The sequence below is a fragment of the Scyliorhinus canicula genome, chromosome 11 (assembly GCF_902713615.1).
Source record: "Scyliorhinus canicula chromosome 11, sScyCan1.1, whole genome shotgun sequence".
NCBI classification, from domain to species: Eukaryota; Metazoa; Chordata; class Chondrichthyes; order Carcharhiniformes; family Scyliorhinidae; genus Scyliorhinus; species Scyliorhinus canicula.
In genome coordinates this window covers 78,309,788-78,336,522 of record NC_052156.1, presented here as the reverse complement: position 1 = coordinate 78,336,522, position 26,735 = coordinate 78,309,788, and the positions used below count along the sequence as shown (strand labels likewise).

Below are 26,735 nucleotides of genomic sequence, written 5' to 3'. Positions count from 1 at the left end.
ATGAGAGGATAAAAGAATGAGTCGCAACAGAGCCAAAGAAACACTACTGTTCCTGTGCTTGCATCATGTGACTGTTATATTACTTTGTGCAATATATATATTACTATTTTGAACCAGCCGAGTTGTTGAAATGATCAGTAGTCTTCTTGTAAAGATAAACTAATTTATTAAGTAATATAAATAAATATTGTGAGTTCTTTTTACTTAATACTCAACTAGTAAAACAAAGAAACAATTGTAGAGATAAATGATTAAACTATACAATACTTTGATAACTAATAACTTCTCTCTCTAGCTTTCCTATGTCTGTTCTCACTGCACTCATGATACACACTGTCATTGCAAAGAGCGGGAAAGCAATCTATATAGGTCCTGATACTGAAGTATCTAGTGGCCAATTGACTGGACTAGCATTACATATATTGATAATGTATATTGATATACAGAGGTCACCACATACCTCTTTTTTAACATTTTCTTGCAAATACTAAAAGAACATTTTACATTTGAAATGCAGTGGTTACATAGTACAGCAATCACTAAAATTATGTAAAAATTCACAAATTCAGTCAATTTGGTCTTCTACTTCTCCTTGTGGATCTTCTTAACTTCAAAGGTGATGAAGAAGTTTTAATGTCCTTGTTGATTGTCAGATTGGAATGCAGTTGCTGTTCAACTTCCTTTGAAACCGTGTGGTGCAAGTCAAGATGAGGAAGAATCTGTGTTTGATCGTTGACTTGAAGTAGATCATGAAGATTTCTTCTATAAATGTTACCATTTGAAGTTTTAATCAGATAAGAGCTGGGAGAGATTTGCCTAATGATATGAGTAATGTCAGACCAACTTCCTTCAGGAAGTCGGAATCAAACAGTATCATTTTCTGTTAGAATTGACAAATATTTTGCATGCAGATCAAAATACTACTTTTGTTTCAGTCTCTATTGCTGAAGTTTCTTCACAGCAAGATGTTGTTCCAGATCAGGAATATGTAGCTGAGGTGGAGTTGTTCTTATGTTCCTGATAAATAACACCTGAGCTGGAGATAATTCTGATGATAAAGCTGATGATCTATAAGTAAGTAGTGCTAAATAGAAATCAGATTGTGAATCTTTTGATTTGCTTAGTAACTGTTTAGTTATGTGGATGCCTTTCTCAACCTTCCCATTGGACTGAGGGAAATGAGGACTTGAGGTGATGTGGTCAAAATTGTAAATTGTTGAAAATTCTGTCCACTCCTAACTCGAGAAACATAGGCCATTATCAGACATGATGGTACAAGGAATACCATGCTGGGCAAATGTTTTTCTGCATGCTTTGATTACAGTATAGGATGTAAGATCATTCAACTTCATGACTTCTGGAAAATTTGAATAATAGTAAATGACTAACATATGATCCTTGCCAAATGAATGAAAGAGATTGATGTCCACTTTCACCCATGGTGACGGAACAATGTCATGCTGTTGCAATGGTTCCTTGCATTGTTGACTCTGATGTGTTTGACACATTGAACATGGCAATATTATGTGCGAGATATCTTTATTTATACCTGGCCAATATATTGATTGTCTGGCTGGGCGTTTAGATTTTTCTATGCCTAGATGATCTTTGTGATGTCTACTAAGCATTTCTGACTTCATGCTGTCTGGAATGATGATTCGATCCTCTCTCAGCAAAAAGATAGTCAGTTCAGACTGTATGCCCTGGGATTGTGGACAATGACCGTTTGGCCATCCACGTTGTAAATGATGTATAACTTTGGTCAAAGCGGCATCTGTCTGTGTTTCTGTACAAATATGTTGAAGCTTTGAATCAGAGGCTGGATGTAACTCTCTGAAAAGTTGCAGGTGAGAATCAATGTCATTGATCGATTCCTCTTGAAGAATATCAGTGTTGATGGATCTGGACAGAGTGTCAGCTATGACTAAATCTTTACCTGGAGTATATATAAGATTAAAATCATATCTGCTCAATTTCATCATAAGTCGTTGTAGTCTTGGTGTCATATCATTTAAATTCTTTTCAATAATGTGAACAATTGGACGATGGTCTGTTTCTACAGTAAACCTGGGTGAGCCATAAACATACTCGTGGAACTTGGTATTCCAGTCACAAGTCCAAGACACTCCTTTTCAATCTGGGAGTACCTACACTCAGTTGCAGTCATGGATCTGGATGCATAGGTGATTGGAACCCAATTATTGAAGGAGTACAGCACCTATGCCATTCTGACTAGCATCAGTTGAAATTTTGGTGGGCCTGGTCAGGTCAAAGAAGGACAAGCTGGGAGCTTGGATCAACTGTTGTTTCAGATCTGTCCATTCTTTAGTATGACTCTGAGTCCAGTTGAATTCAGTATTCTTTCTGATCAGCTGACATAATGAAGTTGTTCTACTGGAAAGATTCTTGATGAACTTCCCTAGAAGGTTGACAAATCCTAGAAAGCCTAAGGCTGCTTTCTGGTCTTGCAGTATTTGCATTGACTTGATGGCTTGTACTTTGCTTCATCCGGCTTGATACCATTGTCTGTAACGTTGTCACCTGAGAATTTCAAAGAAGAGGCGGCAAACATACATTTAGCTTGGTTCAGCAAAACCATACTTGTGTATTCTCTTGAACACTTCTCTCAGACGACTCATGTGTTCTTCTGAAGTTGCAGACCAGGTGATTATGTCATCCACATAAACATGAACACTTCAATGTTCTCTGTCATTTGTTCCATTATACAATGAAATATTTCTGATGCAGAAATAATTCCGAAGGGCATTCTGTTGAAACAATATCTCCCGAAAGGTGTGTTGAAGGTACAGAGGAGCTTGCTGCATGCATCAAGCCGAATCTGGCAAAAACCTTGTGAGGCATCAAATTTGGTAAAAATTCTAGCATTGGCCATTTCTGGTGAGATTTCCTCTCTCTTTGGTATTGGGTAGTGTTCTCTTAAACATTATGATTGAGATCTTTAGGATTCACACAGATTCTAATGTCACCCATTTTCTTTTTACACAGACTAATGAGCTGATCCAGTCAGTTGGTTGTGTTACCTTTCATATGATTCCTTGCGATTGCAACCTTGTTGTTCAGCCTTCAATCTTTCTCTGAGAGGAGCTGGTGCACGTCTTGGTGGATGTATCATAGGCTTTGCACCTTTTTTCAAAAGTATCTTTTACTGATATCGCAGTGTTCCCATGCCTTGAAAAACATCAGGGTATTCATGTAAAAGTTGCTGGATGTCTTATCTAATTGTAGCTGATTCACAAGTATTGAGGAAAATTCTTTGACTGAGCTGTAAATCTTGACAAGCTTGAGCACTCAATAGTGAAGAACGATTGTCATCCACTATCGCAAATCGGACTTGTTTGTGAATGTTCCTGTTGGTGGCATTCGAATAACATGAGCCAAATGAGAAAATTGGATTGCCATTATAATCTTTCAATGAATACTCTGGAGGAATTATGTCATGGTGGCGTTTAATGACAAATAAATCTTTGGAATTGAGAAGATTCGCTGATGCACCTGTGTCTAATTTGAATGAGATTGGAATATTATTAATATGGACAGTAGTCCTCCATTCATTGCTGACGATGTTGACTTCTTGATCTTTTGCTGCTTGAAGATCCTTTTTATTTTCTTGAAGAGCCTTTTATGTTGCTTGAAGATCATTCTTGCTTGCTTGCAGACTAGTCTTTGTGGGTGCTTCAACCACTCCAACAAAGAATGTATTTTCTCATGAAATAATTTCATCATCTTGTGTGAAATCTTGTTGAGTGTTGATTTGTTGATCTTTGTCAACAGCTCTAACATTGTAGCTCTTTTTATGTGCAGGAGGAAGAAAACTTGTGGATGATTGACAATGAGAAGTATAATGATTCATTTTTTAACATCTCAGACAGTGTTTTCCAAAAGCAGGGTAGTTTCCCTTTAAGTGGGCGTTGCCATACCTATGACACGTCATTGCGATGTTGTCGTGACGTATTAGTGATGTTCGCGCATGCGCAGACCTCTTTTGGGTCTCGTATTTCTGTGCGAAGTGCGCATGTCCCGAGTTGGAAAATACGTACGCTGGGTAGCTGATGTTCCGAACAGTCTTCTGTGCTGCCTGCGACACCATTTTTATTTTCTCTGCGTCGTGGTAGACCATCGCGCATTTTTCCTTGGGATAAAGTTCTAAATACTGACTTTTGGTCTGTTCACTGGAGATGCAGTTCTCTATCGCGATTTTCAACGTTAAATCATTTTGCCAAATTAAAGCTTCTCGTACAGTATCATCAGTTATTCCATAAACAATTTGATCTCTTACGAGAGAATCATGAAGATCAGCATACTTACAGGTTTGTGATAAGAGTTTGAGACCTGTCATGAAGTTGTTCACCAGTTCACCAACTTTTTTGAACTTGCTTATGAGACCTGAATCTCTCCAAAATTTCATTAGTTTGCATTTTGCAAAGGTCAGCGAATTTCACGATTATTTATTCAAATTTCGACTTATCTTCACCAGTAGAAAAATTAAACGAATTGTAGATTTCAATTGCTTGCTATCCTGCTAGGAACAGAAGCAAAGTGATTAGTCGTGCTTCAGTCACAGCGTTTACATCACTAGCTTCCAGATAGAGCTGGAATTGTTGTTTAAACAACTTCCAATTTAAATTAAGATTACCAGTGGTCTTTAGATGTCTGGGAGCTTGCACTAGATCCATCGAAACTCTGTTTTTGTCGAGGATTCCAAAGTTGCGATAACTTCACCAGTCAAATAGTTGATTCCGATTTTTCTTCTTTTTTGTTCAAATTTTCTTTACCAGTCTCTCTTAAAAGGCTAATTTATCCTGTTACCATGTTATATTATTTTGTGTAATATATATATTACTCTTTTGAACCAGCCGATTTGTTGAAATGATCAGTAGCCTTCTTGTAAAGATAAACTAATTTATTGAGTAATATAAATAAATATTGTGAGTTCTTTTTACTTAATACTCAACTAGTAAAACAGCAAAACAATTGTAGAGATAACTAATTAAACTATACAATGCAATACTTAGATAACTAATAACGTCTTCTCTCTCTAGCTTTCGTATGTCTGTTCTCTCTGCACTCATGATACTGTTATGGGAGCGGCATTTTCAGAACCCCACAATGCATCATGGAGTTCAACCAATCTCTCCCTTTAATGTATTGTTGCTTTTGAAGCACACGGCTTGGTCTCCAGGTGTGGTATTACAATTATGGACACATGGATTTTTAAACACAAAACAATGTTTATTCCATGAATTCAACTTAGCCTTTTCAAATAAACATTGGATCACTCAACACCCCTTACTTCAAAGATAACCTCGAAAATAATACAACACTAAATAATCCTTCAGTTGTTCCTTTAAGCATCCAAAAGACTTAACACCTTTAAACAGAAACACATCAGGTTAAATACATTACTATTATGAGTTTAAATCACCCAAATGATTCACAGTCTTTCATGGCAGAGATCACAGCAGATCCAGCTCACTGCAAACACAGGCACACCCAAGCTCTTTTTCTCAACACTGAAACTAAAAGCAGAAGTGAGCTCAGCTCCCCCCACCCTCTGACATCACTTCAGTAATATGAGCTGCTCTATTTCTTAAAAGTACATTGCTTAAACATCCATTTCTTAAAGGTATTCTCACATGACAAAACACACTCCTTCAGAAAGAGTGGGAAAGCTATTTATATAGGTCCTGATAGTGAGACACTGAGTGTTCAATTGTCTGTACTAGCATTACATATACTAATCAAGTATATTGATATACAGAGATCACTACAGTGACCACCCCAACTGATTAAATTATATATGCATTGATATTAATCATTAAAGAATCTGTGGGATCTTGTTATGCATCATTTGATTATTGCATTTCCAAGATTGCAGCTTTGATGGCAGTTCAAGATTACTTCCTTAATTGTAAAGCATTTTGGGTCATTCTGTGTGTAGTGATCTCTGTATATCAATATACATGATCAATATATGTAATTCTAGTACAGGGAATTGAACACTAGAGGTCTCACTATCCGAACCTACATTAATGGTTTTCCCACTCTTTCTAATGACAGTGTGTATCATGAGTGTAGAGAGAACAGTCATAGTAAAACTAGAGAGAGACGTTATTTGTTATCAAGGCATTGTATTGTACAATTTAATTAGTTATCTGTCCAATTGTTTCTTTATTTACTACTCGAGCATTAAGTAAAAGAACTCACAATATTTGTTTATATTACTCAATAAATTAGTTTATATTTAAAAGAAGACTATTACTCATTTCAACAACTCGGCTGGTTCAATAGAATAATATATATATTACGTAAGCTAATATAGTGCTGTGGTCATGAAAGTCGCAATCTACTGCAAGTTCTTCCTTGCTCCTAATTTTCAAAAGCTCACCAGTTTCCGAAACTGCAGGCAGGATTTAACAGCCCTGCCCACCGTTGGGGTCACCCAGTCCTGCCAAAAGTCAGTGGGCTTTTGGCTGGGCCTTCAAATCTCCCATGGTGGTTTGTGAAGGGTAGGCCTTGGCTGACTCATCTAGCTAAATTTTTTGTGGAAGTCACTGACATGGTGAGCAAGGTAATGTTGATGGACACCACGGACCTCATCAAGGTTAGCCTGGTACTGGGTCACATCTCCTAGCGAGTCAGGCATGACTGTCAACGATTGCGTGACGCCTTGGACACCTTCACTAATGGTGCCAAAGTCGTGCACCAAGCTCTCCACCGTGGTCGTCACACTTGCAGTATTGGCCACGTATTGACGGCGACATCTCCTGCACTCCTCCAAGCACTGTGGAAGTGTCGCTGACATCTCCCTCTGAATCTCGCTCCCGCTCACTAATCTCTCCATCAACTCCGGGATAGCCTGTTCCACAGTTTCTCCACCTGATGTACATCAGCAGCAGTGTGGTTCTCACCGGATTGAGCCCCAAAAGCCTGACCACTTACGAGGTGTGTGTATCTGCGCTGGTGCAGAGTGGGGGTGACAGCTGTGACACCTTGATCGTTACTTCCTTGGAGCTCTCCTGAGGTGTTCTCTTGGGAGGCTGGGGCACCCGGGATAGACCGGTGCCGTCAGCTGAGGACCTGCAGGAGAATGGACATGTGGTCAGTGGGAGGGATGGATCAGTCAGTAAGGAAATCACTATTCATGTTTGACAGGTCCTTTGGCTGGGGCCCAGTGGTTCATCACCTCTGAGGCATCCGCCAGCCTCCGTGATGGTGACCGCCCTGTGTTCGGCTACCCCAATCACCTCCAGGGCATGCTCCTGTCAGGTGGTGAGATGTCCGACACATTACCGCAAGTCTAAGCCCTAGCCCAACGATTATGGGAGAGCTTTTCCTCAAGAGACACAGAGAGAGCATTATTAGCCACACACATGGTTCACAGTGGTGGGGGAAGGTATGTGAAGGAAGGGTTGGGAGGGTTGAACGGATAGGAGGGTGGATGGAGGGTTGTGGGTCGCATGGAGAGTTGGACGGTGGACGCTTGCGTGGGGGGTGATATGGTCTTGGTGGGGGAGTGTGCGGGTGTGGGAGGGTTGGCGAGGATCAGTGACTACTCACTTGTGCTGCCCAGTGTAGGTCGTTGACCTTTTCCCGACACTGGATGCCAGTCCTCCTCATCACACTCCCGTCACTCACAGCCGCTACCGCGTCCCAGGCAGCACTGGCTGCCCTATGGCTGACCCTCCGGGATGCTCGGGGGAACAGGACATCCGTCCTGGCCTCCACTGCGTCCAGCAGCCTCCCCAGATCTGCATCCCAAATCTTGGAGTAGGTCTCCTGGGCACCTTTGTTGAGAGCTGGATGGGGTTGGCTGAGCAATTGCTGCTTAAGTGCTGCACGACCCTGTTCGCGGAGGGCTGGCAAGCGCAGTGCCAGCCAATCAGTTGGCGAGCCGGCATTTGTGGCGATGCACCCGTGAGGCCTCGTTAAGTGGACCAATTAACGTTGGATAGCATTGCCGGCCTCGCCAGGACGAGTGCTGGGAAGCTCGCTGCAGTCCTTGTTCGCAACAACACCTGGAAATTTTTCCGGACAATTGCGCCCCGTGACTCAGGAACGGAGAACCTAGCTGCAAGTTTTTGAAAACAGTTTTTTTTTTAATCCATTTAATATTGTGTTAAAAATGTGAAACCTTTGAACTCAAATTCCGGTGTTTAATTATCTAAATATTCTTTCTTAAATGAAAAATAGCATGAACCTTCATTTTCAAAATATTTTCTATAGAAGAGCATCCAGTTGTGCAAAGACATATTATTTGGAATGATTGGGTCTGAGCACTCTTTGTCCACACGGTGTTATGTTACAGCCCAGTGTTTAGATATCAATCGTATTTTCCTGTAGAGAGCACAAGGTGAGGAAAACTGAAGTTGATATTACATTTAAAATCCGATATTACCAGGTGGGATGAAGAGGGTCCCTCAGCACCTGCCCTCTCTGACTGGAATCCTACTCACCCCTTCCTACATAAACCAGTGTTGGTTGAGAGAAGCGGCCAAGGGCTGGTCTGGGAGCTGCTCCAGACTGCCGTGTCCATCAAACACCTCGATGTGGACAGAGAGGGGAGAAGAGTCTGTACTCCTCTTGACCAGGCAAGTGAAAGGAATATAGGGACTGAGTGACCAGAAGAGTCCCATGCTCTGGGTGCTGATGTAGTGTTCCCCCCCAGAGACAGGGATTGAAACAGGTCCAGCTTGCCCATCCGTCCATCCACCCAATAGAAAGCCAAGGAGTGAAAGAGCTGCCCCTTCTCGTCACAAAGCCAAACCTTCATGGTGACCTGTTCAAGCGGCCTCTCACCCGCACACACAGTGGCTCATCAAACAGGGAGTCGGGGCTGGGCTGTAGCCAAACATTCACTGTTATCCTGGCTTGGTGAGTCAGGGGCATAGGACAGAGCAGGAGGGACCTGGAGATGACCAAAGCCACCGGGTTCAGTTTAGACATGGACATGGACACCAGGGGCAGCATTGGCAATGGATGGTGTTCACTTTTTTGCCATCTGGGTGTTGTATCTACTTCTGCACGGTACAGCACGGTAGCATTGTGGATAGCACAAATGCTTCACAGCGCCAGGGTCCCAGGTTCGATTCCCCGCTGGGTCACTGTCTGTGTGGAGTCTGCACGTTCTCCCCGTGTGTGCGTGGGTTTCCTCCGGGTGCTCCGGTTTCCTCCCACAGTCCAAAGATGTGCAGGTTAGGTGGATTGGCCATGATAAATTGCCCTCAGGGTCCAAATTGCTCCTTAGTGTTAGGTAGGGTTTCTGGGTTATGGGGATAGGGTGGAGGTATAGATTGGGTAGGGTGCTCTTTCCAAGAGCCAGTGCAGACTCAATGGGCTGAATGGCCTCCTTCTGCACTATAAATTCTATGAAATTAAAAAAATTCTGCTGTGAAGTACTTTAGTACATTGCCAGCATGCTGGAGGAGCTGTGTATATACAAGTTCCTTATTTTCTTCTTAATGTAAAATATTGGTGCATACCTATGATGATAGCTCATGGCACTATTTACTGTTGTATTTAATTTGTTAATTGATTTAGTAAGAGTGCAACACAAATAGGTAGGCTCAAATTGTTAGCTCAAAGATTCCATGTAAATTTGAATTATTATGAACGAATGTGTCTCTGTCCACAAAATGAGTCAGCGTTGAACAGGAACGTAAGGGGCGGGATTCTCCTTTCGCAGAACTAAGACCCCATGCCAGCGGGAAAACCAGCGCGAACCACTCCAGTGTCAACCGCCCCCAAAATTCTCTGCTCTTCCAGGGGCTAGGTGGATGCCGGAGGGGTTGACGGCGCGCCAGCTGGTGGCGAAGGGACAGCACAAGTTTGCGCATGCGCAGAAGGGCCGGCGTGGTCTTGCGCATGCACAGAACCGTAGGCGTGGTTGTCTTCTCCGTGCCGGCCATGGCGGAGCCCTACAAGGGCTGACACGGAAGGAAGGGGTGCCCCCACAGCACAGGCCCGCTCGCAGATCGGTGAGCCTCGATCGAAGGACAGGCCACCGTGGGGGGCCCCCCGCGCCTCCCTGAGGACCGCCCCAGCCGACATACCTGCCAGGCCCCACCATGTGGGACAACATCTAACCCATGCTGGCGGGACTGGCCAAAAACATTCGGCCGCTCAGCCCATTGGGGCACGGAGAATTGCAGGGGGAGCCGCTGCCAATAGCCCCCGATGGGCGTGGTGTGAACCCCGCCCCTGAACGGCAGGGATATGGCAGCCGGCGTCGGGGCGGGATTCGCGCCCCTCCCGGGATTCTCCGACCTTGGCAGGGGGTTGGAGAATCCTGCTGAATGTATTTCAGAACAAGTCCTTATCTGTGTGATTGAGGGAAATGCCAAATTGAACAAAGCGAACCAGTTTTTGTGATTCTCTCAGCTTCAACCTTGTACAATGATCCATGTTTACCAAACAAGATATTTTGTGAAGGAAACCTCTTTCTGAAACTACATAAAGGTGCGCGATTCGGCCATTGCGTTGGCATTAGGGGTGACGGGTGAATCATGGACGTGGCTCAAATCAGGCTTTGCACTGGATGTGATCTGGATCACACCTTGCTGGATGTGATCCAAATAATGATATTTAAATGAATCATTAGGCTCATTAAATGTACCGAATTCACCCAATGCCTGGGAGTCACTGGCTACACCGGATAGGCCTTAACTGGGTGGCAATTAGTACTGGTCTCCACAAGCCACTGGAGGGTCTCGGAGGCCATTGGAGCCCCCTGGGTGGTCGGGGATGGGGCACGGAAGTACCCTGGTACACCCGCCTGGCACAAGGCACTCTGCCCAACCCTGGATTGCCTGGGATTGTCACCTCTAGGGTGCAAGGGGCATTTCTTGGTTGCCAGATTGGCAGTATCTGGGTGCCAAGTGCGCGTAAGGGGGGGGGGGGGGAGAAACATGCCCATGAAAGGGGGGATGAGGGGGCATATGACAGGTTAGGGGTTTCCCGAAATGGGGGGGAAAAAGGGAGGCAGGAGGGCCTGAAAAGGGAAGCCCTCGATGCCCCATAGCACGGTGTCCACAGTCGGGGGGGGGGGGGGGGGGGGGGGGCGGGGGGGGGGGGGGGGGGCGGTTATGCCCATGTGTCAGGAGATGGGTTTATAGGTGGGTTGTGGTGGACCCTCAAGCTCACTTAGGTATCGGGGCACCCTTTCAAAACAGCGCCCCGATCTCTGAGGAGCCGGTCTCCCCACCGAGTTGGGCTCTCCACTGCTGAAAGAATTTCAAAGTGTGAGATGGACTGGGGAGAAACTCCCCAAGGCCCCAAAAAATGACTTGAGTTTGGATCCAGTTCTGGATCTCACCCAAAATGCCGCTGGGGAATACCCCATCAAACATGCCCAAAAGACACTGAGGGAAGGATTCTCCGGCCGCATCCGCCGGGCAACCGGAGGATCCTGCCCGAGATCAATGGAGTTCTCCATTGTACGCGGCTCACCCATGGCATTCATGCGGCAGGCGGGGCGGGAGAATCCAGCCCTTAGACATTTTTGGCTGGATCGTGTCCAACATTTCTCAACCGCTGCTATCATCTGTTAACAGTGAATAGCTGAGGCATCATTCACTGATCTGCTTCTTATAGATCTCCTGTGGGGCTTAGTTTTAATGCTCTTTGCCATTCTAAAGACTTTCATTAAACTTTGGAAGAAAAAAAGATAACATACCTTATTGTAGGCTTTACTAATTAATCACATGGAATGATAAAATAAGTAACCATAAGTTTCTCTGTCCATTGACCAGTTTTATCAATTACATTGGTTCTTGTTTCCTTCCCTCCTCAGGTAGTGCTGGAACCCCTGTAATGTTCGATGATAAAGGCGATGCTCCCGGCCGCTATGATATCTTTCAGTATCAGCTTGCTGGCAACAATACCTGGGAATACCGCAGAATTGGTCAATGGACAGACCACCTTCATCTCAATGTAAGTCACACCTTGTCGTGTTATTGACGTCGTATGGACCATCTAAGCAGAAGCATCATGGGGTGTGGGTGGGGGATACATGTCAACAATATGATGCTTAGTTGAAGGGATAGGGATGCATGAATGCATGAGAGATAGGGCCAGAAGCGCTAATTGTCTGAACCATGCTGGCATCAAGCATTATCCATTCACCCCATGCTGGCAACTCTAGATTTATCTTTTGTATCTCTGGGAAATATTTTTTGGATGCTAATTGCTAAGTAATCGAATCAATTGCAGGCATTAAACCAACTATGAGAATAGTTGAGGCCGTTTCCAATAGCAACACAAATTTTGTGACAGTGTGTACAGCGGCTGGCCACACAGTGATTTCAATGCTCTGCTGTCCCATAGCCATTATTCTATGAATAAGCTTAAAACTGCTAGATGAAAGCACCTAAAAGATTAATATTTGGAGAACACTTTGGCATTTGTTCATTTTTGCACACACCATTACTTCTGGTAGATAGCTTTGACTAGTTCCTGAAAGATTGAGAACTGGTGCTTCCTGTTTAAAGAATTAATTTAATCTGAATGGCAGACGATCCCAATATAGAAGGAAGAAGTGGCAAGTGACAGGATTGATTTCCTATTCCCCTCAATGGCGCTGAATGTGAATAAAGAGGGCAGAGCTGTCTTCTACTGATGCTCGTTGTTCTGTGCAGGTCATAAGAAGTGATAGTTTGCTGTCCAGTTTCAGTGAGTGGCCATTTGGGCAAATGTTGGGAATGTTTTCTTGTAATGATTGTCATGTGAGAGGGCCTTTAAAAAATAGGTGTTTATAAATGGGTATGCATATAAATATCTGTAGTGAGAGTACCTTTAAGAAATGGGTGTTTATTACTGCAGTGATGTCACAGTGTGGGTGGAGCTGGGCTGTCTGTCAGCTTTTTACTTTTGTTTTAGGCTGTTTGCTGCAGGGTGTGTTTTAGTTTTGTTTTCAGAGTTGGATAGCTGCAGTCACAGCCAGAAGGTGTATGAGTTTCTCCCTGTAATCTAAAGACTGTAAATCGATCCTGGTGATTTAAAACTAATAACAGTAGTGACTTTAACATGATGTGCTTCTGGTAAACGGTATTTTAAGACTTATGGATGTTAAAAGGAAAGCTTAAAGGTTTACTTAGTGTTGTACCCTTTAGGGGTTGTATTTGAATTAATGGTTACTAAGATGTTCACTGTATGTTTTAAAAAGGTTAACTTGAGTTCATAGAATAAACATTATTTTGCTTTAAAAAATACTTTTCCATTCCTGCTGTACCACACCTGTAGAGTGGGATGTGTGCTCCCCATACCACAATCTATTAAAAGTTGTGGGTCATGTGAACTCCGTGATACACTCTGGGGTTCTCTAAATTCTGACCCATAACATGAGATAAATACAGCCCAAAACTTCTGACCAGCGTTGGAACTGCTGCTCTGATCAAAAAACAGCATACTGACCTCGATAATGTTTGAAAGACTCTGACCTCCGATGCAACAGCTGGAAGAACTCCATAAGTGCAAAATCCACGCAGAGAGCAGCGTGGAATCACCCCCCCCCCCACCCCCCATTTTCTATAGCTCTAGTCGCCGTAAGGCACGTTTAAATGTCCAGTGTGAATGTGAATGAATAGGTGAATGAATGAGTAAATGGGCTGATTGGTGAGCTAGGTGGGTGGAGTGGATGAGGCAAGTAGGTAAGGTGGCAGGAAGGCCTGGTGACAAGGTGGCATATGATTGAGGTGTTGGGTCGGTATGGTGGTAGGTGGGTGAAGTGGTGGTTTGGTGTAATGGGTTAATAGTTATGGTGAAAGTGAAATTCGCTGAGGACCATAGGCTGCTCTTTGCTTTTGAGAGAGAGCTGACTGGTGGTGATTTAACCTGAGGGTCAGCGTAGCTTAGGTAAGGTTGAGAAGGTGAGGCCTTGAGCAATAACCTCAGCCAGTACAGGAGTTGAACATACGCTGTCGGCATCGCTCCGCTTCACGAACCTGTTGCCCAGCCAACCTAAACCAGCCCCCAATAGTTATGGCAATGCATTAGTGATGTTTATCATGATACAACGGTGACATCAGCAGTCATGTGCTAAAGACTCTGAAGAGCAGATGGAATAGTTTGTACACAAGACAGACATACCTGTTCTCTAGCCTATCTTTGTTAATAAAGCAGTAACATCCGAAATCAGATCGCAATTATTCAAGATGAGACAAGCCCATGACCAACAAATGAAACAGTAGGTGGTTAGGATGGTATAATGGGAGGTGAGCGGAGGATGTCAGACCAGGGGCTAGTCAGGTCAGGTAGGGACAGGTAGTTGGCTTTGGTCAGCTGTGGGGGGGGGGGGGGGGGGGGGGGGGGGGGTAGTTGGGGAGTTGGAGGGGGTCAGAGAGTTAGTTGGGTGGACAGCGTGAATGACTGAGGGCGGGGCTTGGGGGTCAGTTGCGTGGTTTCTCAGGAGTTTGACTAGGAATTTTCTGCCTATTGTTTCCTGGGTAATTATTCAGGTAAGTAATTCAGAACTGTTCACAGTCTCCGAGTCTTTTTCAGAGGGTTCCGGGGAGCAGGGGAATTACTCATTGGAAGTTCAAACTTCACGGGTAATTGCAACTTTATGGAGCCAACGTGTTGGGACTTCCATGGGGCCCCGACGTGCATTTGGGTTGAACATCCGGTCTCCGACAAACAGGAAACCGAAAAATCTGGGACGGAGACAAAGGTTACAGTCCAGTGACGAGATTTATCGGTGTGACATTTACTTAATGGACTCCTGTGGCTCTGCTAATTGGGCTTAAATGGTGCTGAAAAGACAAAGGTGACCAGCTGCTTCCTTGAAGCAAAGAATTAGCCATGTAAAACCAAGCAATCAATTAAAGAACTCACCAGTCGTACACTTAAACAGATGCAGTCTTAGAAATGATACTGACTGAAGCATCCAATGCATCACACTGCTAGGTTAGAAACAAATCCGTATTTTGAAATTTTTTTGTTGAAATTCCCAAGCCTTGCAATGGCGAATCAGGTCAGAACAACCCGGAATTCCACACCAATGTTAATCTACACCAGGCTATAAAACTGGTCAGCATCTGTATGTGTGTTAAAGTTTTCATGACAATTAGCATGTTTCAATATGATTTGTAATGTCAGACTTAAATTTCGAGCCCATACAGAAAAAAAGCAGGTTGCCCTTAAGGCCAGTGTATAAATTGCCAGTATTGTACTGGCAAATAAAAGGAGTTATCAGAGGAATGGTAGGCCATTAGAATCGGGGAAAGCTCGTAACTTCACTGCAGCAATGTTCCCAGCTGAATTCTGGTATTTATTTAGTTTTTCAGTTCTGACGCTGATAATTAAACAGTTAAATCTGTAAGGATTAGAGCAGTAATGTTATCCTGTTGTGTGGAATGGGCAAGTCTCATGTGATTAAGTTCAAATCACAGGTTTATCCTCTGACTATTCCTCCTGATAAATAACCTAGAAATTCTCAACGCTGGATGAAAAGACATTGCACATTTCAGCACCAGCACCCACCCTCGCCACACCAAAAAAAGCATTCACTAAGAATACTTCAGCTAGTCACATGTCCAGAAGTGCCCATCATTAATATAAACAAGCACACTCATATTATTACATAATTGCAAGGGTCCACTCAACTGAATAGAACTCACTGTGCAATTGGATTTAATGCACGTCAGGAAAGTGGAAAATAGTTGTTACGTGGAGGAGTTTTATTTCTTGTCTTTGGACCTTATGACAATACTGGTCGGTCACGTGATGATATTGTAGAATGCGACAGCAGAACCCAGCAGAATACCAGTCTGATCCCCTGCTATTGTTTGGCTCTTCCATATTAGCAGCGTCAATGTGAGAAGTAGGCTATCTGTGGGTTGCTCTATCAGGTTGTATTGGCAAAGACTGGAGTTCAGATCACCTATTCATAACCACAGATGATACATGACTAAAGGAAGACAGAAAAGCTATAACTGCTAGGAGTGATGGGAGGAGTGAGGGAGGGGGCAGTGTGATGATGGTGGTGTACTGGAGAGCTAAACAACTCCCAAAGAATTACTCCACTATGTTGGGCTGTTAGTTTAGGATGCTGATCGGTTATCCCTCTGAAAGCTCTACAAATTTATCCAGTTCACAGTTAAACTATGAAGACATTTTGGCATTACAATTGAAGGCATACAGCACAAAAACAAGCATGGTATGCCAAAGCTTTTATGAAACACAATTCAGGCCAGAGCCGGAGTATTGTGTTCAATTCTGGGCACTGTGCATTAAGAAGGAGATTGAGACCTTAGGGTGCAGTGAGTATTTATTAGAATGAAACCACTGATGCGTGACTTCTGTTATATGGGGAGACTGGAGATGCTGGGACTGCTTCCTTCAGTGAGGAGAATGCTGAAAAATAATTTAATGAAGACACTAAAAATTATAAGGTGCTTCGATGGAGTCAATAAAGAGAAGCTGTTTCCTCTGGCATAAGGGTCAGTAACCAGAAGATGTAGATTTGAGATAATTGGACTGAAAACCTAAGGAAAGATGAGGCGAATTTTTTTATTTACACAGCGAGTTGCAATGCTCTGGAAGCCTTTCAGAGGGGAATTAAATAAAAGCCTCGGGCAGCACGGTGGCACAGTGGGTTAGCCCTGCAGCCTCATGGTGCCGAGGTCCCAGGTTCGATCCCAGCTCTGGGTCACTGTCTGTGTGGTGTTTGCACAATCTCCCTGTGTTTGCGTGGGTTTCGCCCCCCAAAACCTAAAGATGTGCAGAGTAGGTGGATTGGCTACGCTAAATTGCCCCTTAATTGGAAAAAATGAATTGGGTGCTCTAAATTTATTTTTAAAAATTAAATAAAACCTGAAGGCATATAAGATGCAGGGCTATAAGGAAAAAGTAAGGGACTGAGACAAATCTTTCAATGAACCAGCACAGGTATGGTGCAGAGCAGTGTTTTTCAAACTTTATTCCTTGGACCCACTTTTGCCAACTGGCTGAACTTCGTGACCCACGTCAGCCGGCCTTCACGACCCACACCATGATCTTCACGACACACGCCACATTCGCTTACCTGGAGCCTGTTTAGTCCTCACGATCTCACTTGAATCAGGTTCAAAGGAGGAGAGGGGATTGCGCATATCAGGTGCAGACTTCAACCAATTCCTTTGTGCCTTCTTCATTTTATGAAAATGGAAATCCAACCTCGAATTTGTATACCATCGTGAAGGGCAATTGCAACAAAAATGCTTGTTTTGCTCAGCACTGGATACTACTGTGAAATGCTACCCCAGCTGACAGACTAATGGCCTTTTTTAGGATGTTTTTAATATGGTATCAGAGATCAGCTGCAGCAGCATAGTATATTAATTTGGAGTCGGCTGTAAGTTAATAACTGAGCCTGGGGTCTTGTACCCTTGCACCCAGGAATATTTAAGACCCAGTCCTGCCCTTCCTTGAGCCAGGTCTCTGTTATCTCCACAGCATCATATTTTCACATCACAATCTGCACCTGTAACTCCCCAATGTTTTTACTTTCCTTTGCGATTCCACACAAATGCATAGTACCCCTGATTTAGATGCCATGACTATCTCCCTTACTCCGACTTCACCTGTAAACTTACTCATCTCTGTACTAGTGCTATCTCTCCCTCTTAATATTTTGTGCACCCTGGTATTCATCTCTCCTATTTTCTCACAGCTTCCTGTGATTAGGGTTGCCAACTGCAACTATATGCATTCCTGGAGATTTCATCAAATGACTTGGCCCCACACTCCAGCCAACACATCCATTCTTGTGATGCACTGCCTTCCCAAGCCAATTGGAAAGCAAAAAGACCTGCTCCCCAATTGGGCAATGCTTGACTTACAAGCCAGATAGCCTTTATCTAATTTTCAATGTTCTTATATCAGGTAAAGGGAAATGTTCCAAGAAAAAGAAGGAATAAACTATTTTGTTAATGTCTCAATGATGTTTCTCCAAGGTTTCCCAGTGCCGTGTTCTGGAGATTGATCTTCAGCTCCTGGAGAAACTTGAGGCCAATCCCACCCATGATAGGGAAATCAAGAACAAGGGGACATCAAGTAAATACTTAAAGCCAAGCCATTTAGGGGGGAGATAAGGAAGGATTTTGTTTCAGGAAAAGGTGGTATGTAGACCTCTAGAATGTTTGTTGGGACTTTTAAGCGCTTTTAAAGATTGAGAGGGATAGAACTTTAAATTAACAGTCTGGAGGAATATAGAGCGGAGATGGTTAAATTAAATTGAGCTGCGATCAGCCATGGTCTAATTGAATGGTGAGCGTGTTTGTGTGGCTGAGTGGCCTACCTTTGTTCCTACCACATTTGCAGACAACCTCACAGCTGCTGTAGCACAATGAAGCAATTTAAACCGCATCTATTTGTAGTTATCTACAGTAGAAAATACAACTAAATGATGTACTACATGTTTTCATCTGAATCATTTTCTTAATCATGTTATATTTAGATGTTGTATTTGCTCCATTGGCTTTAAGCAAGCGTATTAATGTGTTCTGCATGCTTTGAGAAGCCTGTGTCCACTCGTTAATCATACTGATGCACTCAGGTCAAACCATGTGGATCAGGGGGAGCATTTTCTGATGCATCCTGTGGTATGGTCAGTGCAGGGCCCCGATGTGGCCTGGTGTCAGAGTGATTGAGAGCGCCCAGTGTCGCAAACTCTATCGCCATTCATCACCCTTGTCTCATTCCATTTCTTTAGCCACACTTCACTGCTGGCTCATTGCACTGGCAATAAACTATCTCATGGCGAATGGGATGGAATTAGAGGTTGGACAGTACGATTGATTTGTTGGAACTCTTCAGTTTTGGCCTTCCCAGTGTTTCAAAGGCAATTCACAGACGCCTAAAACGCTAATACCACAGCAGAGGGACTTATATTCAACATAACATAAACACACAGGCTTCTCTGAAATGCTGCAAGAACATTTGAGCAGCACTTTCGTGCCACATTTAGGGGTTCAAAAAATATTTCAAGTCACTGTTCATTGATTTTTCATGTTTGCTTACATGTTGCTCTGATTTTTCCACACGCACTTCCCGACTCTCTTCCCCCCCCCCCCCCCCCCCCCCCCCCCCCCCTTTCCCTCCGTACCCCACCAGAAGTGATTGCTGGGGGATGGGAATTTCAGGCCCCTCTTACTGGTGAGCTTTTCCAATCCTGCTGAAGGTCAATGGACTTTTGAATGGCTCACTCTATTTTAAGACCCCGCCCCAGCCATGGCTGTCTATAAAGCTCCGCCCCTGGTTTCCATTATGAAAAAAATGAAAATCGCTTATTGTCACGAGTAGGCTTCAATGAAGTTACTGTGAAAAGCCCCTAGTCGCCACATTCCGGCGCCTGTCCGGGGAGGCTGGTACGGGAATCGGACCGTGCTGCTGGCCTGCTTGGTCTGCTTTCAAAGCCAGTGATTTAGCTCAGTGAGCTAAACCAGCCCCTGGGGACTGTCAAGGGGAAATGTCATCATGAAAAAGGCATTTGTAAGGTTTCTTTTTGCTTTCTGAAGCCATAATGAAGAACTGTGCCTTGTTTAATTTGTTTGACCGTTTTGGCGCAATTTACCTCAACCTTCTAATGAACCTACTGGGGACAAAAACAAAAGATTGCCGAGGACCTTATACTGACTAACCTTCACCTTAAAGGCTGAACAGGCGAAGATGTGTGGTTGTGATCCATCCCTGGCCTGTTGAACCTAATTGAAGCTGACAGATACAAATGCACAGGAGCCAAGGGGATTCCAGCTTGCGACCCCTAGATTGTGCGCATCCATTTTTACCACCTGACCTGCATTAGGTTATTTGTGGTTTGTTATCTTTACTCGTTTCCCTGCTTTCTCAACTCTTAACTACCAAATCCTTAACAAGAGCATTGGAAGATTTTCACAAAATCTTGAAGTCCAATATAACGTAGTTTTTTCCCAGACTTATTGATTTCAAATACAAATAATTTTCATTCACTTCAGTCTGTTGGTCTCTATTTAGCTGTGGGGAAGCCCTGCCTCATCCACGTGTGTGTTAGAGCCAGTGCCAAACTGGTCAGGGTCCTATATTTAGGCAACCGCGCAAATGCCTCATTTCAACATTGAAACAAACTGCTGCACCCATTTTGGAGCTGGTCACCAACGTACTTTTTCCCTCGTTTGATGCACAAACTCCACTGGCATTTTCAGCACGAATGGGTTTCAGGTCTTGTGCATGCAGCCTGACTGCCTTAAAAGGATAATAGCAAAGTGCAAAACTTGAAATATATGTTGTATTTTGCAGAGCAGAAAGGAGTGCCAAGTGCTCCTCCCGCAGGCTGCTGGCTGTCCACCCTCACCCAGTCCCCAACCCCAACTCCTCTGCGGTCCCATTGTTGCTCACTTTTCCAGATGTACCTTTGGTTCCCAGCATGGCACAAAATTTGTAAGGTCCTGACTGGGTTAGGATTACGCCAGATTGGCACTCACAGTTTTCCTGATTTATTCTGGTGTGGCTCGAGGTTTCATTCACTTCAGTCTGTTGGTCTCTTCATTTTGATGTTCCATCACCGTGCACCATCAAAATTAGGGGCCGGTTTAGCTCTTTTGGATAGACATCTGGTTTGTGATGAAGAACAAAGCCAACAGCGTGGGTTCAATTCCTGTACCAGCTGAGGTTATTCATGAAGGCCCCACCTTCTCAACCATGCCCCTCGTCTGAGGTGCGACGATCCTCCAATTAAATTACCACCTGTCAGCTCTCTCCCGCAAAGAGGAAAGCAACCTATGGTCATCTGGGACTGTGGCGTATTTGCTTTTACCACCAAAATTGTAGCTGGTTTGGAGATGTATAAAATGTTGGCACCTTGCTTTCTTGAAGAAAATGCTCTCTGTTTCTGGTTGAGAATTACTCATTTATTTTCTCTTTGTACTGTCTCTATTCTTAGATTTATTTTTGTGGCAGTTTATAAATGGAAAGATGTCAATCTTTAACAATTCTTATAAGGAGAGTTGTTGCTTTCATTCTTTTGCCTGTACTGGGTTGAGCTTGGTTTCCAACAGTAAGCAGTCAGCAGGCACCTGTCAACAGTGTCAGCAAATTTGCCGACAACAGGAATATAACAATCTAAGTGTTAAATGTGTTCTGCACGTTGGAGATTTGACACAGTGGTAAATGTTTACCACTGATTTAACACTGTTTATGAACTTTGACATAGTATAAAGATGCCAGTCGTCTAAGTTGCAATAAAGTCACGGTTAAAAACTGGAAGACAAAATAGAAGAACAGAAAGGTGCAGGCACCAGCCACAACAACAGCTGTGCTATTTACAAAGTGCAGGAAGGACAGGGACCTATGGCTGCAAAGACAACAGGGAGAAAGCCTTTCACATAAGAAAAGGTGTTCAGTCCCAGTGAACTAGCTGGCTTTTAATCAACGAATAGTGCTGAAGAGATTTGGATTCACTGGGGAGGTCATTACTGAGTTTTGTGCATTGCAGGATCTAGATTTCAACGAATCTTCAGTGACTCTAAGAGCTTTATTCTGACAGGAGCAATTAATTGCAACTGGGTCTTTGCAGAGACCTGAAGATGATTGCAGAAATTGGGCAGGGTTCTGCCTTCAGTGACAAGCTGATTGTTATTTTCATAGAATCAATCATAGAATCATAGAATCCCTACAGTGCAGAAGGAGGCTATTTGGCCCATCAAGTCTGCACCGACCCACTGAAAGAGCACCCTACCTAGGCCCACTCCCCACCCTCTCCCCGCAACCCCACCTAACCTGCACACCTTTGGAGACTAAGTAACCCATACTGGGAGACTAAGTGGCAATTTAGCATGGCCAGGCGATCTAACCAGCATCTCTTGGATTTTGGGAGGAAACCGGAGCACCTTGAGGAGAGCAAGGGGACATGGGGAGAATGTGAAAACTCCACACACAGAGTCACCCAAGGTTGAAATTGAACCTGGGTCCTCATTTTTAATTGTATAAATCATTTAGGGTGAGGGTAAATAGCACAAGGCCATTCATTATTTGAACACGTGTAAAGAGACATTGATTGACTCTGAAATGTTGAGTCGGGTCAGGAGCTATGCACTTGTAATATTTCTCATTGTAAATAAATCTAAACTGAGCAAAGATTGATTTCTGATATCCTCCTTCACCAAATGGCTGCTAGAAGATTAACATGGTAGCTGAGAATGGTTGCCTAAAGTGAGAGTCAGAAACTCAGAAACGTTTTAATAAGACTGTTGTCATTCTGGCTGTGGATATCAGGGTTCCGAGGGGCTTGCAGACTCTCACCACAGCCCTGTAACCTATCCTCCGAACAGATTGCTAGCATTGCTAAGGTACTGCCCTGGAGGTGTGCGTGCCCAAACCTATTGCTCTCTCAGGATATGGCAATATTCATGCTCCTACCTTGCCACCCTGCCACCTGCCTTTGCTATTGTGACTCAGCAGGCCAACCTGGATTTCCAGCGCCCAAGCCAAGATGGTGCAGTTAAAAGCTGGGTCCCTACAACCCAGAGCTGCTTGAGGGCTGCAATTCTATCTGTTATCAAGTGAAATGCAACAGAATTCCACTGGCCATGGCTGCAGTTACCGGAGTGGCAGTGCATAAGAGCACTTAGGCCATGTAAAGCCTCATAGAAACAAAAAACACAAGAGTTGGATAGTTTAGGGTTGGATAATTTATATTTGTAGGTATAATTGGACATGTTGCTGTATTAAATTGTTATGGATTGGTTTTATTTGTTGGTGGCTTTTATTTCAGATTTATGTCCAAGAGGACACATAATCACAGAATTGTTATGGTGCAGAAGGAGGCCATTTGGCCCAGTATGTCTGAAACTGAACTGGACTAGCCATATTGATACTGTGGCTACCAGGGCACATCAAAGGCTAGGAATCCTACATTAAGTAACTCACCTTTTGACCTCCCACAAAGCTTTTCCATCATCTACAAGGCACAAGTCAGGAGTGTAATGGAATACTCTCCACTTACCTGGATGAGTGCAGCTCCAACAACACTCAAGAAGCTCAACACCATCCAGGACAAAGCAACCAGCTTTGTGGCTCCCCCTTCTACAAACATTCAATCCCTTCACTACCAATGAACAGTGGCAGCCGTGTGTACCAGCTACAAGATGCAGTAACTCACCAGGTTTCCGTATTCAGCACCTTCAAAACCCATGACCACTACCATCTAGAAGGACAAGAGCAGCAGATATCTGGGAACCCACCACCTGGAGGGTCCCTTCCAAGTCACTCACCACCCTGATTTGGAAATATATTGCCGTTCCTTCACTGTCGCTGAGAGAACATCCTGGAACTCCTTCCCTCACAGAATAATGGGTGTACCTACACCTCAAGGACTGAACGGTTCAAGAAGGCAACTCACCACCAACTTCTGAAGGGCAACTAGTGATGGGCAATAAATGCTGGCCCAACCAGCAATGCCCATATCCTGTAAATTAATAAAGAAAAAAAATCTCTCCAATGTAGATCCTTTCTAAGGTTTGGCGCCCAGAACTGTATACAGTACTCCAGCTGAGATGGACTGGAGTAAATAAATAGAATTGTGGAGCTATGGTCATGATGGGGTGACAGCTTAGGGGAACCAGAGTTTCAGAGGACATTCAGGACCAAACCTTCTGGATCAAAATGGTCCAGGATGCCTCCTCTTTACCCGATCCTCCTCCTCTTCCTCCTTACTCTCTTCCGCTCAAAGTATCTTCTGAGCCTGGCGGCAAGGGATGCACTCTGTTAGGACTCCCGTATGGGAATCCCAACAATTTGTAATTTATAAGACTGCGCAGGAAGACTAGTAAACCTCAGTGATAGCACTGACCAATAGGTACATTTTATATTAAAACACACTTTAATTTAAATACAAGATCACCCACATTAGCTTTACAATAAACTGTTAAAGCAGTTCTTAAATAAAAGCGAAAAAAACTTTAACTCTCTATTTACGCTTGTCACTATATATTCCAATTAAGCAACCCAATGCAGTTCAAATGCCACTTATGAATAAAGTTGGGGGCAGCACGGTGATGCAGTGGTTGGCACTGCTGTCTCATGGCGCCGAGACCCAGGATCGATCCCGGCCCCGGATCGCTGTCCATATGGGGCGAACTTCTCCGACCCCCGCAGAGGAGGAGGGGGGGGGGGGGGGGGGTGGGGGGGGGGGGGGGGGGGGGGGAGAGATTCTGCCCACTCCCTTCCTCTCCTGTACTTGGGATCCTGCAAACGCAAACTGTTAGTGTTGTGAGTGAGGTTCTGTGCTCTGATATGTAAGCCACCTGAAATCAAAGCTTCTCATCCTGTTTAGGATATATGACATTGGTGCCTTTGGTGCTGCTGACAGCAGAGCTCAGTCATTTTGTGCCTTTTCGAAGAGCATCATCGGGCATCATGCCTGTCAGCCATGGCTCCTCGTTCTGATTGTTCAACTTGGAGAAAGCTTTTCATGTGTTACTCTGCAAGCTCTTTATTTATCGAATGTAATGTTTAACTGCCTTAATTATCGGCCCTCTAGCTTTCCAATGGAAAGTTGACAGTTTTCAAAAAATCCTCACAGGATGTGGGTGTCACTGGCAAGAACCAGCATTTATTGTGTATCTCGCGTTGCCCTTGAGAAGGTGGTGGTGAGCCACCCTTTTGAACCACTGAATTCAATGTGGTGGTGGTCCCATAATGGTGCACGGCAGCATAGTGGTTAGCACTATAGCTTCACAGTGTCAGGGTCCCAGGTTCGATTCCCGGCTTCGGTCACTGCCTGTGTGGAGACTACACGTTCTCCCCGTGTCTGTGTGGGCTTCTTCTCACAAGTCTCGAAAGATATGGGGCGCGATTCTCCGCAAATGCGGCGAGTCGTAAAGGCTGCCGTGAAACTGGCCGTGTTTCATGGCAGCCTCCGCGCCCCCTCCCGGGTCCCGATTCTCCCCCCTGGTCGGGTCTAGCAGCGGGGCCCAGTGAACCACGGCATCGCGGCCTTAGCGACCGTCGCTAAGTCTGCGCGCCATGCGTCACTACGGCTGACGCGCACGATGACGTCAGCCGCGCATGCGCGGGTTGGATGGCTCCAACCCGCGCATGCGCGGATGACGTCATCACGCAGATGCGTATAACCCTCGCATGCGCGGGCCATCATGCCCCTCAGCCGCCCCATGGACTGATCCTGCGGGGCGGCGGAAGAACAAATAGTGCGCGGGTATCAGACCCGCTGTCCGCGATCGGTGCCTACCGATCGCAGGCCCATGCCACCCTTGGCACGGCCGTGGTGCGGCCGTGCCAATCGGTGCCATGGTTGTCCGGGACTGGCACTCTGCGGCCGATTTCACCAACGCTGAAAGCAGATGTGATCGCGGCCGTGAAAACGGCCGTAAACTCCGCGGTATTCGCCCCATCAGCCTGCGGAGAATCGCTGTTCGCCGTAAAAAACGGCGAGCAGCGATTCATGTCGGGGGGCGGACGGAGGGGGGGAGAATAGCGGGAGGCCATGAAAATTGTCGGGAAGGCCCTCCCGCTATTCTCCGACCCGTCGTGGGCAGCGGAGAATCGCGCCCATGCTATTAGGTCATTTGGACATTCTGAATTCTCCCTCTATGTGCCCGAACAGGTGCCGGAATATGGCCACCAGGGGCTTTTCACAGTAACTTCATTGCTGTGTTAATTTAAGCCTACTTGTGACACTAAAGATTATTATTATTATTAAGGTAAGGATTTTCAGAACAATGACAGTGAAACAACGGTGCTATCTTTCAAAGTCAGTGTGTTGTGTCACTCAGAAGGGAACCTGGAGGTGACTAGAGTCCTATTTACCTGCTTTTCAAAGTGGTGAAAGTTACGAATTTGGGAGATGCTGTCGCAGAATCAGTGGGAAGACAAGAGAAACCTATTGAAACCTGTGTTCTGTGTACTACAGCATCACAAGTAGTTTTCTTTCCCTCAGGATGCGAGCAAGGCCACTTTGGCTGCCCATTTCTGGTTGTCTTGGAAGTGTTTAGAGTCAACTTGCTTCTGTAAACGAGACTCAAGCAAATTGTGGACCGGATAGGATTGGCTCAATCATTCCCCTCAAGTAAGAAGTCTTACAACACCAGGTTAAAGTCCAACAGGTTTGATTCAAACACGAGCTTTCGGAGCGCAGCTCCTTCCTCAGGTGAATTCACCTGAGGAAGGAGCTGCGCTCCGAAAGCTCGTGTTTGAATCAAACCTGTTGGACTTTAACCTGGTGTTGTAAGACTTCTTACTGTGCTCACCCCAGTCCAACGCCGGCATCTCCACATCATGATTCCCCTCAAGGACATTGGTGAACCGTTTGGCTTTATATTTTCGTGACCTTTCAGAAGTGTTTATGGTTATTTTCAGTTCTCCAACCTCGCGTGGCAAGGTTTGAAATCTTGACGTGGGAATTGCTACTTCAGGACCATACCCAGTACAGTAGTGTAAAACTTTCCAGGTTATTCTGTGCAGAATATTATGCACTAACATCCTACCCAGCCATCATTTAAGAAAGGTTTCTAGGTTAGTGAAAAAAGCAGATTAAAAAGAGGGCAAATTTTAATTTGTTCACCAAAAACATTCTGGGTTGACGCAGGCAGTCCCAGATAGAAAAGTGATTCATGGATTTGCATGATTAATGAGCTTAACAAAAGGGAGCTCATGTGATATCACAAAGCTAATCCTTCACTGCCCAGAAGCTTGTTATTGCTTTGAATAGCAGTCTGATTCATGCAAAGAACAATTGTTTGATAGCCACA

General features: G+C 44.6%; 1 protein-coding gene across 2 annotated transcripts in view; it reads left to right on the top strand.

Moving 5' to 3' along the window:
• LOC119973148 (metabotropic glutamate receptor 7-like) overlaps nucleotides 1-26,735 on the top strand; it is a 967,737-nt gene that overhangs the window by 641,884 nt on the left and 299,118 nt on the right. For both annotated transcript variants that reach the window (XM_038810761.1, XM_038810760.1), the window contains exon 8: nucleotides 11,810-11,949. In XM_038810761.1, coding sequence (XP_038666689.1) covers nucleotides 11,810-11,949 — 140 coding nt within the window. The remainder of the gene's footprint in view (nucleotides 1-11,809; nucleotides 11,950-26,735) is intronic.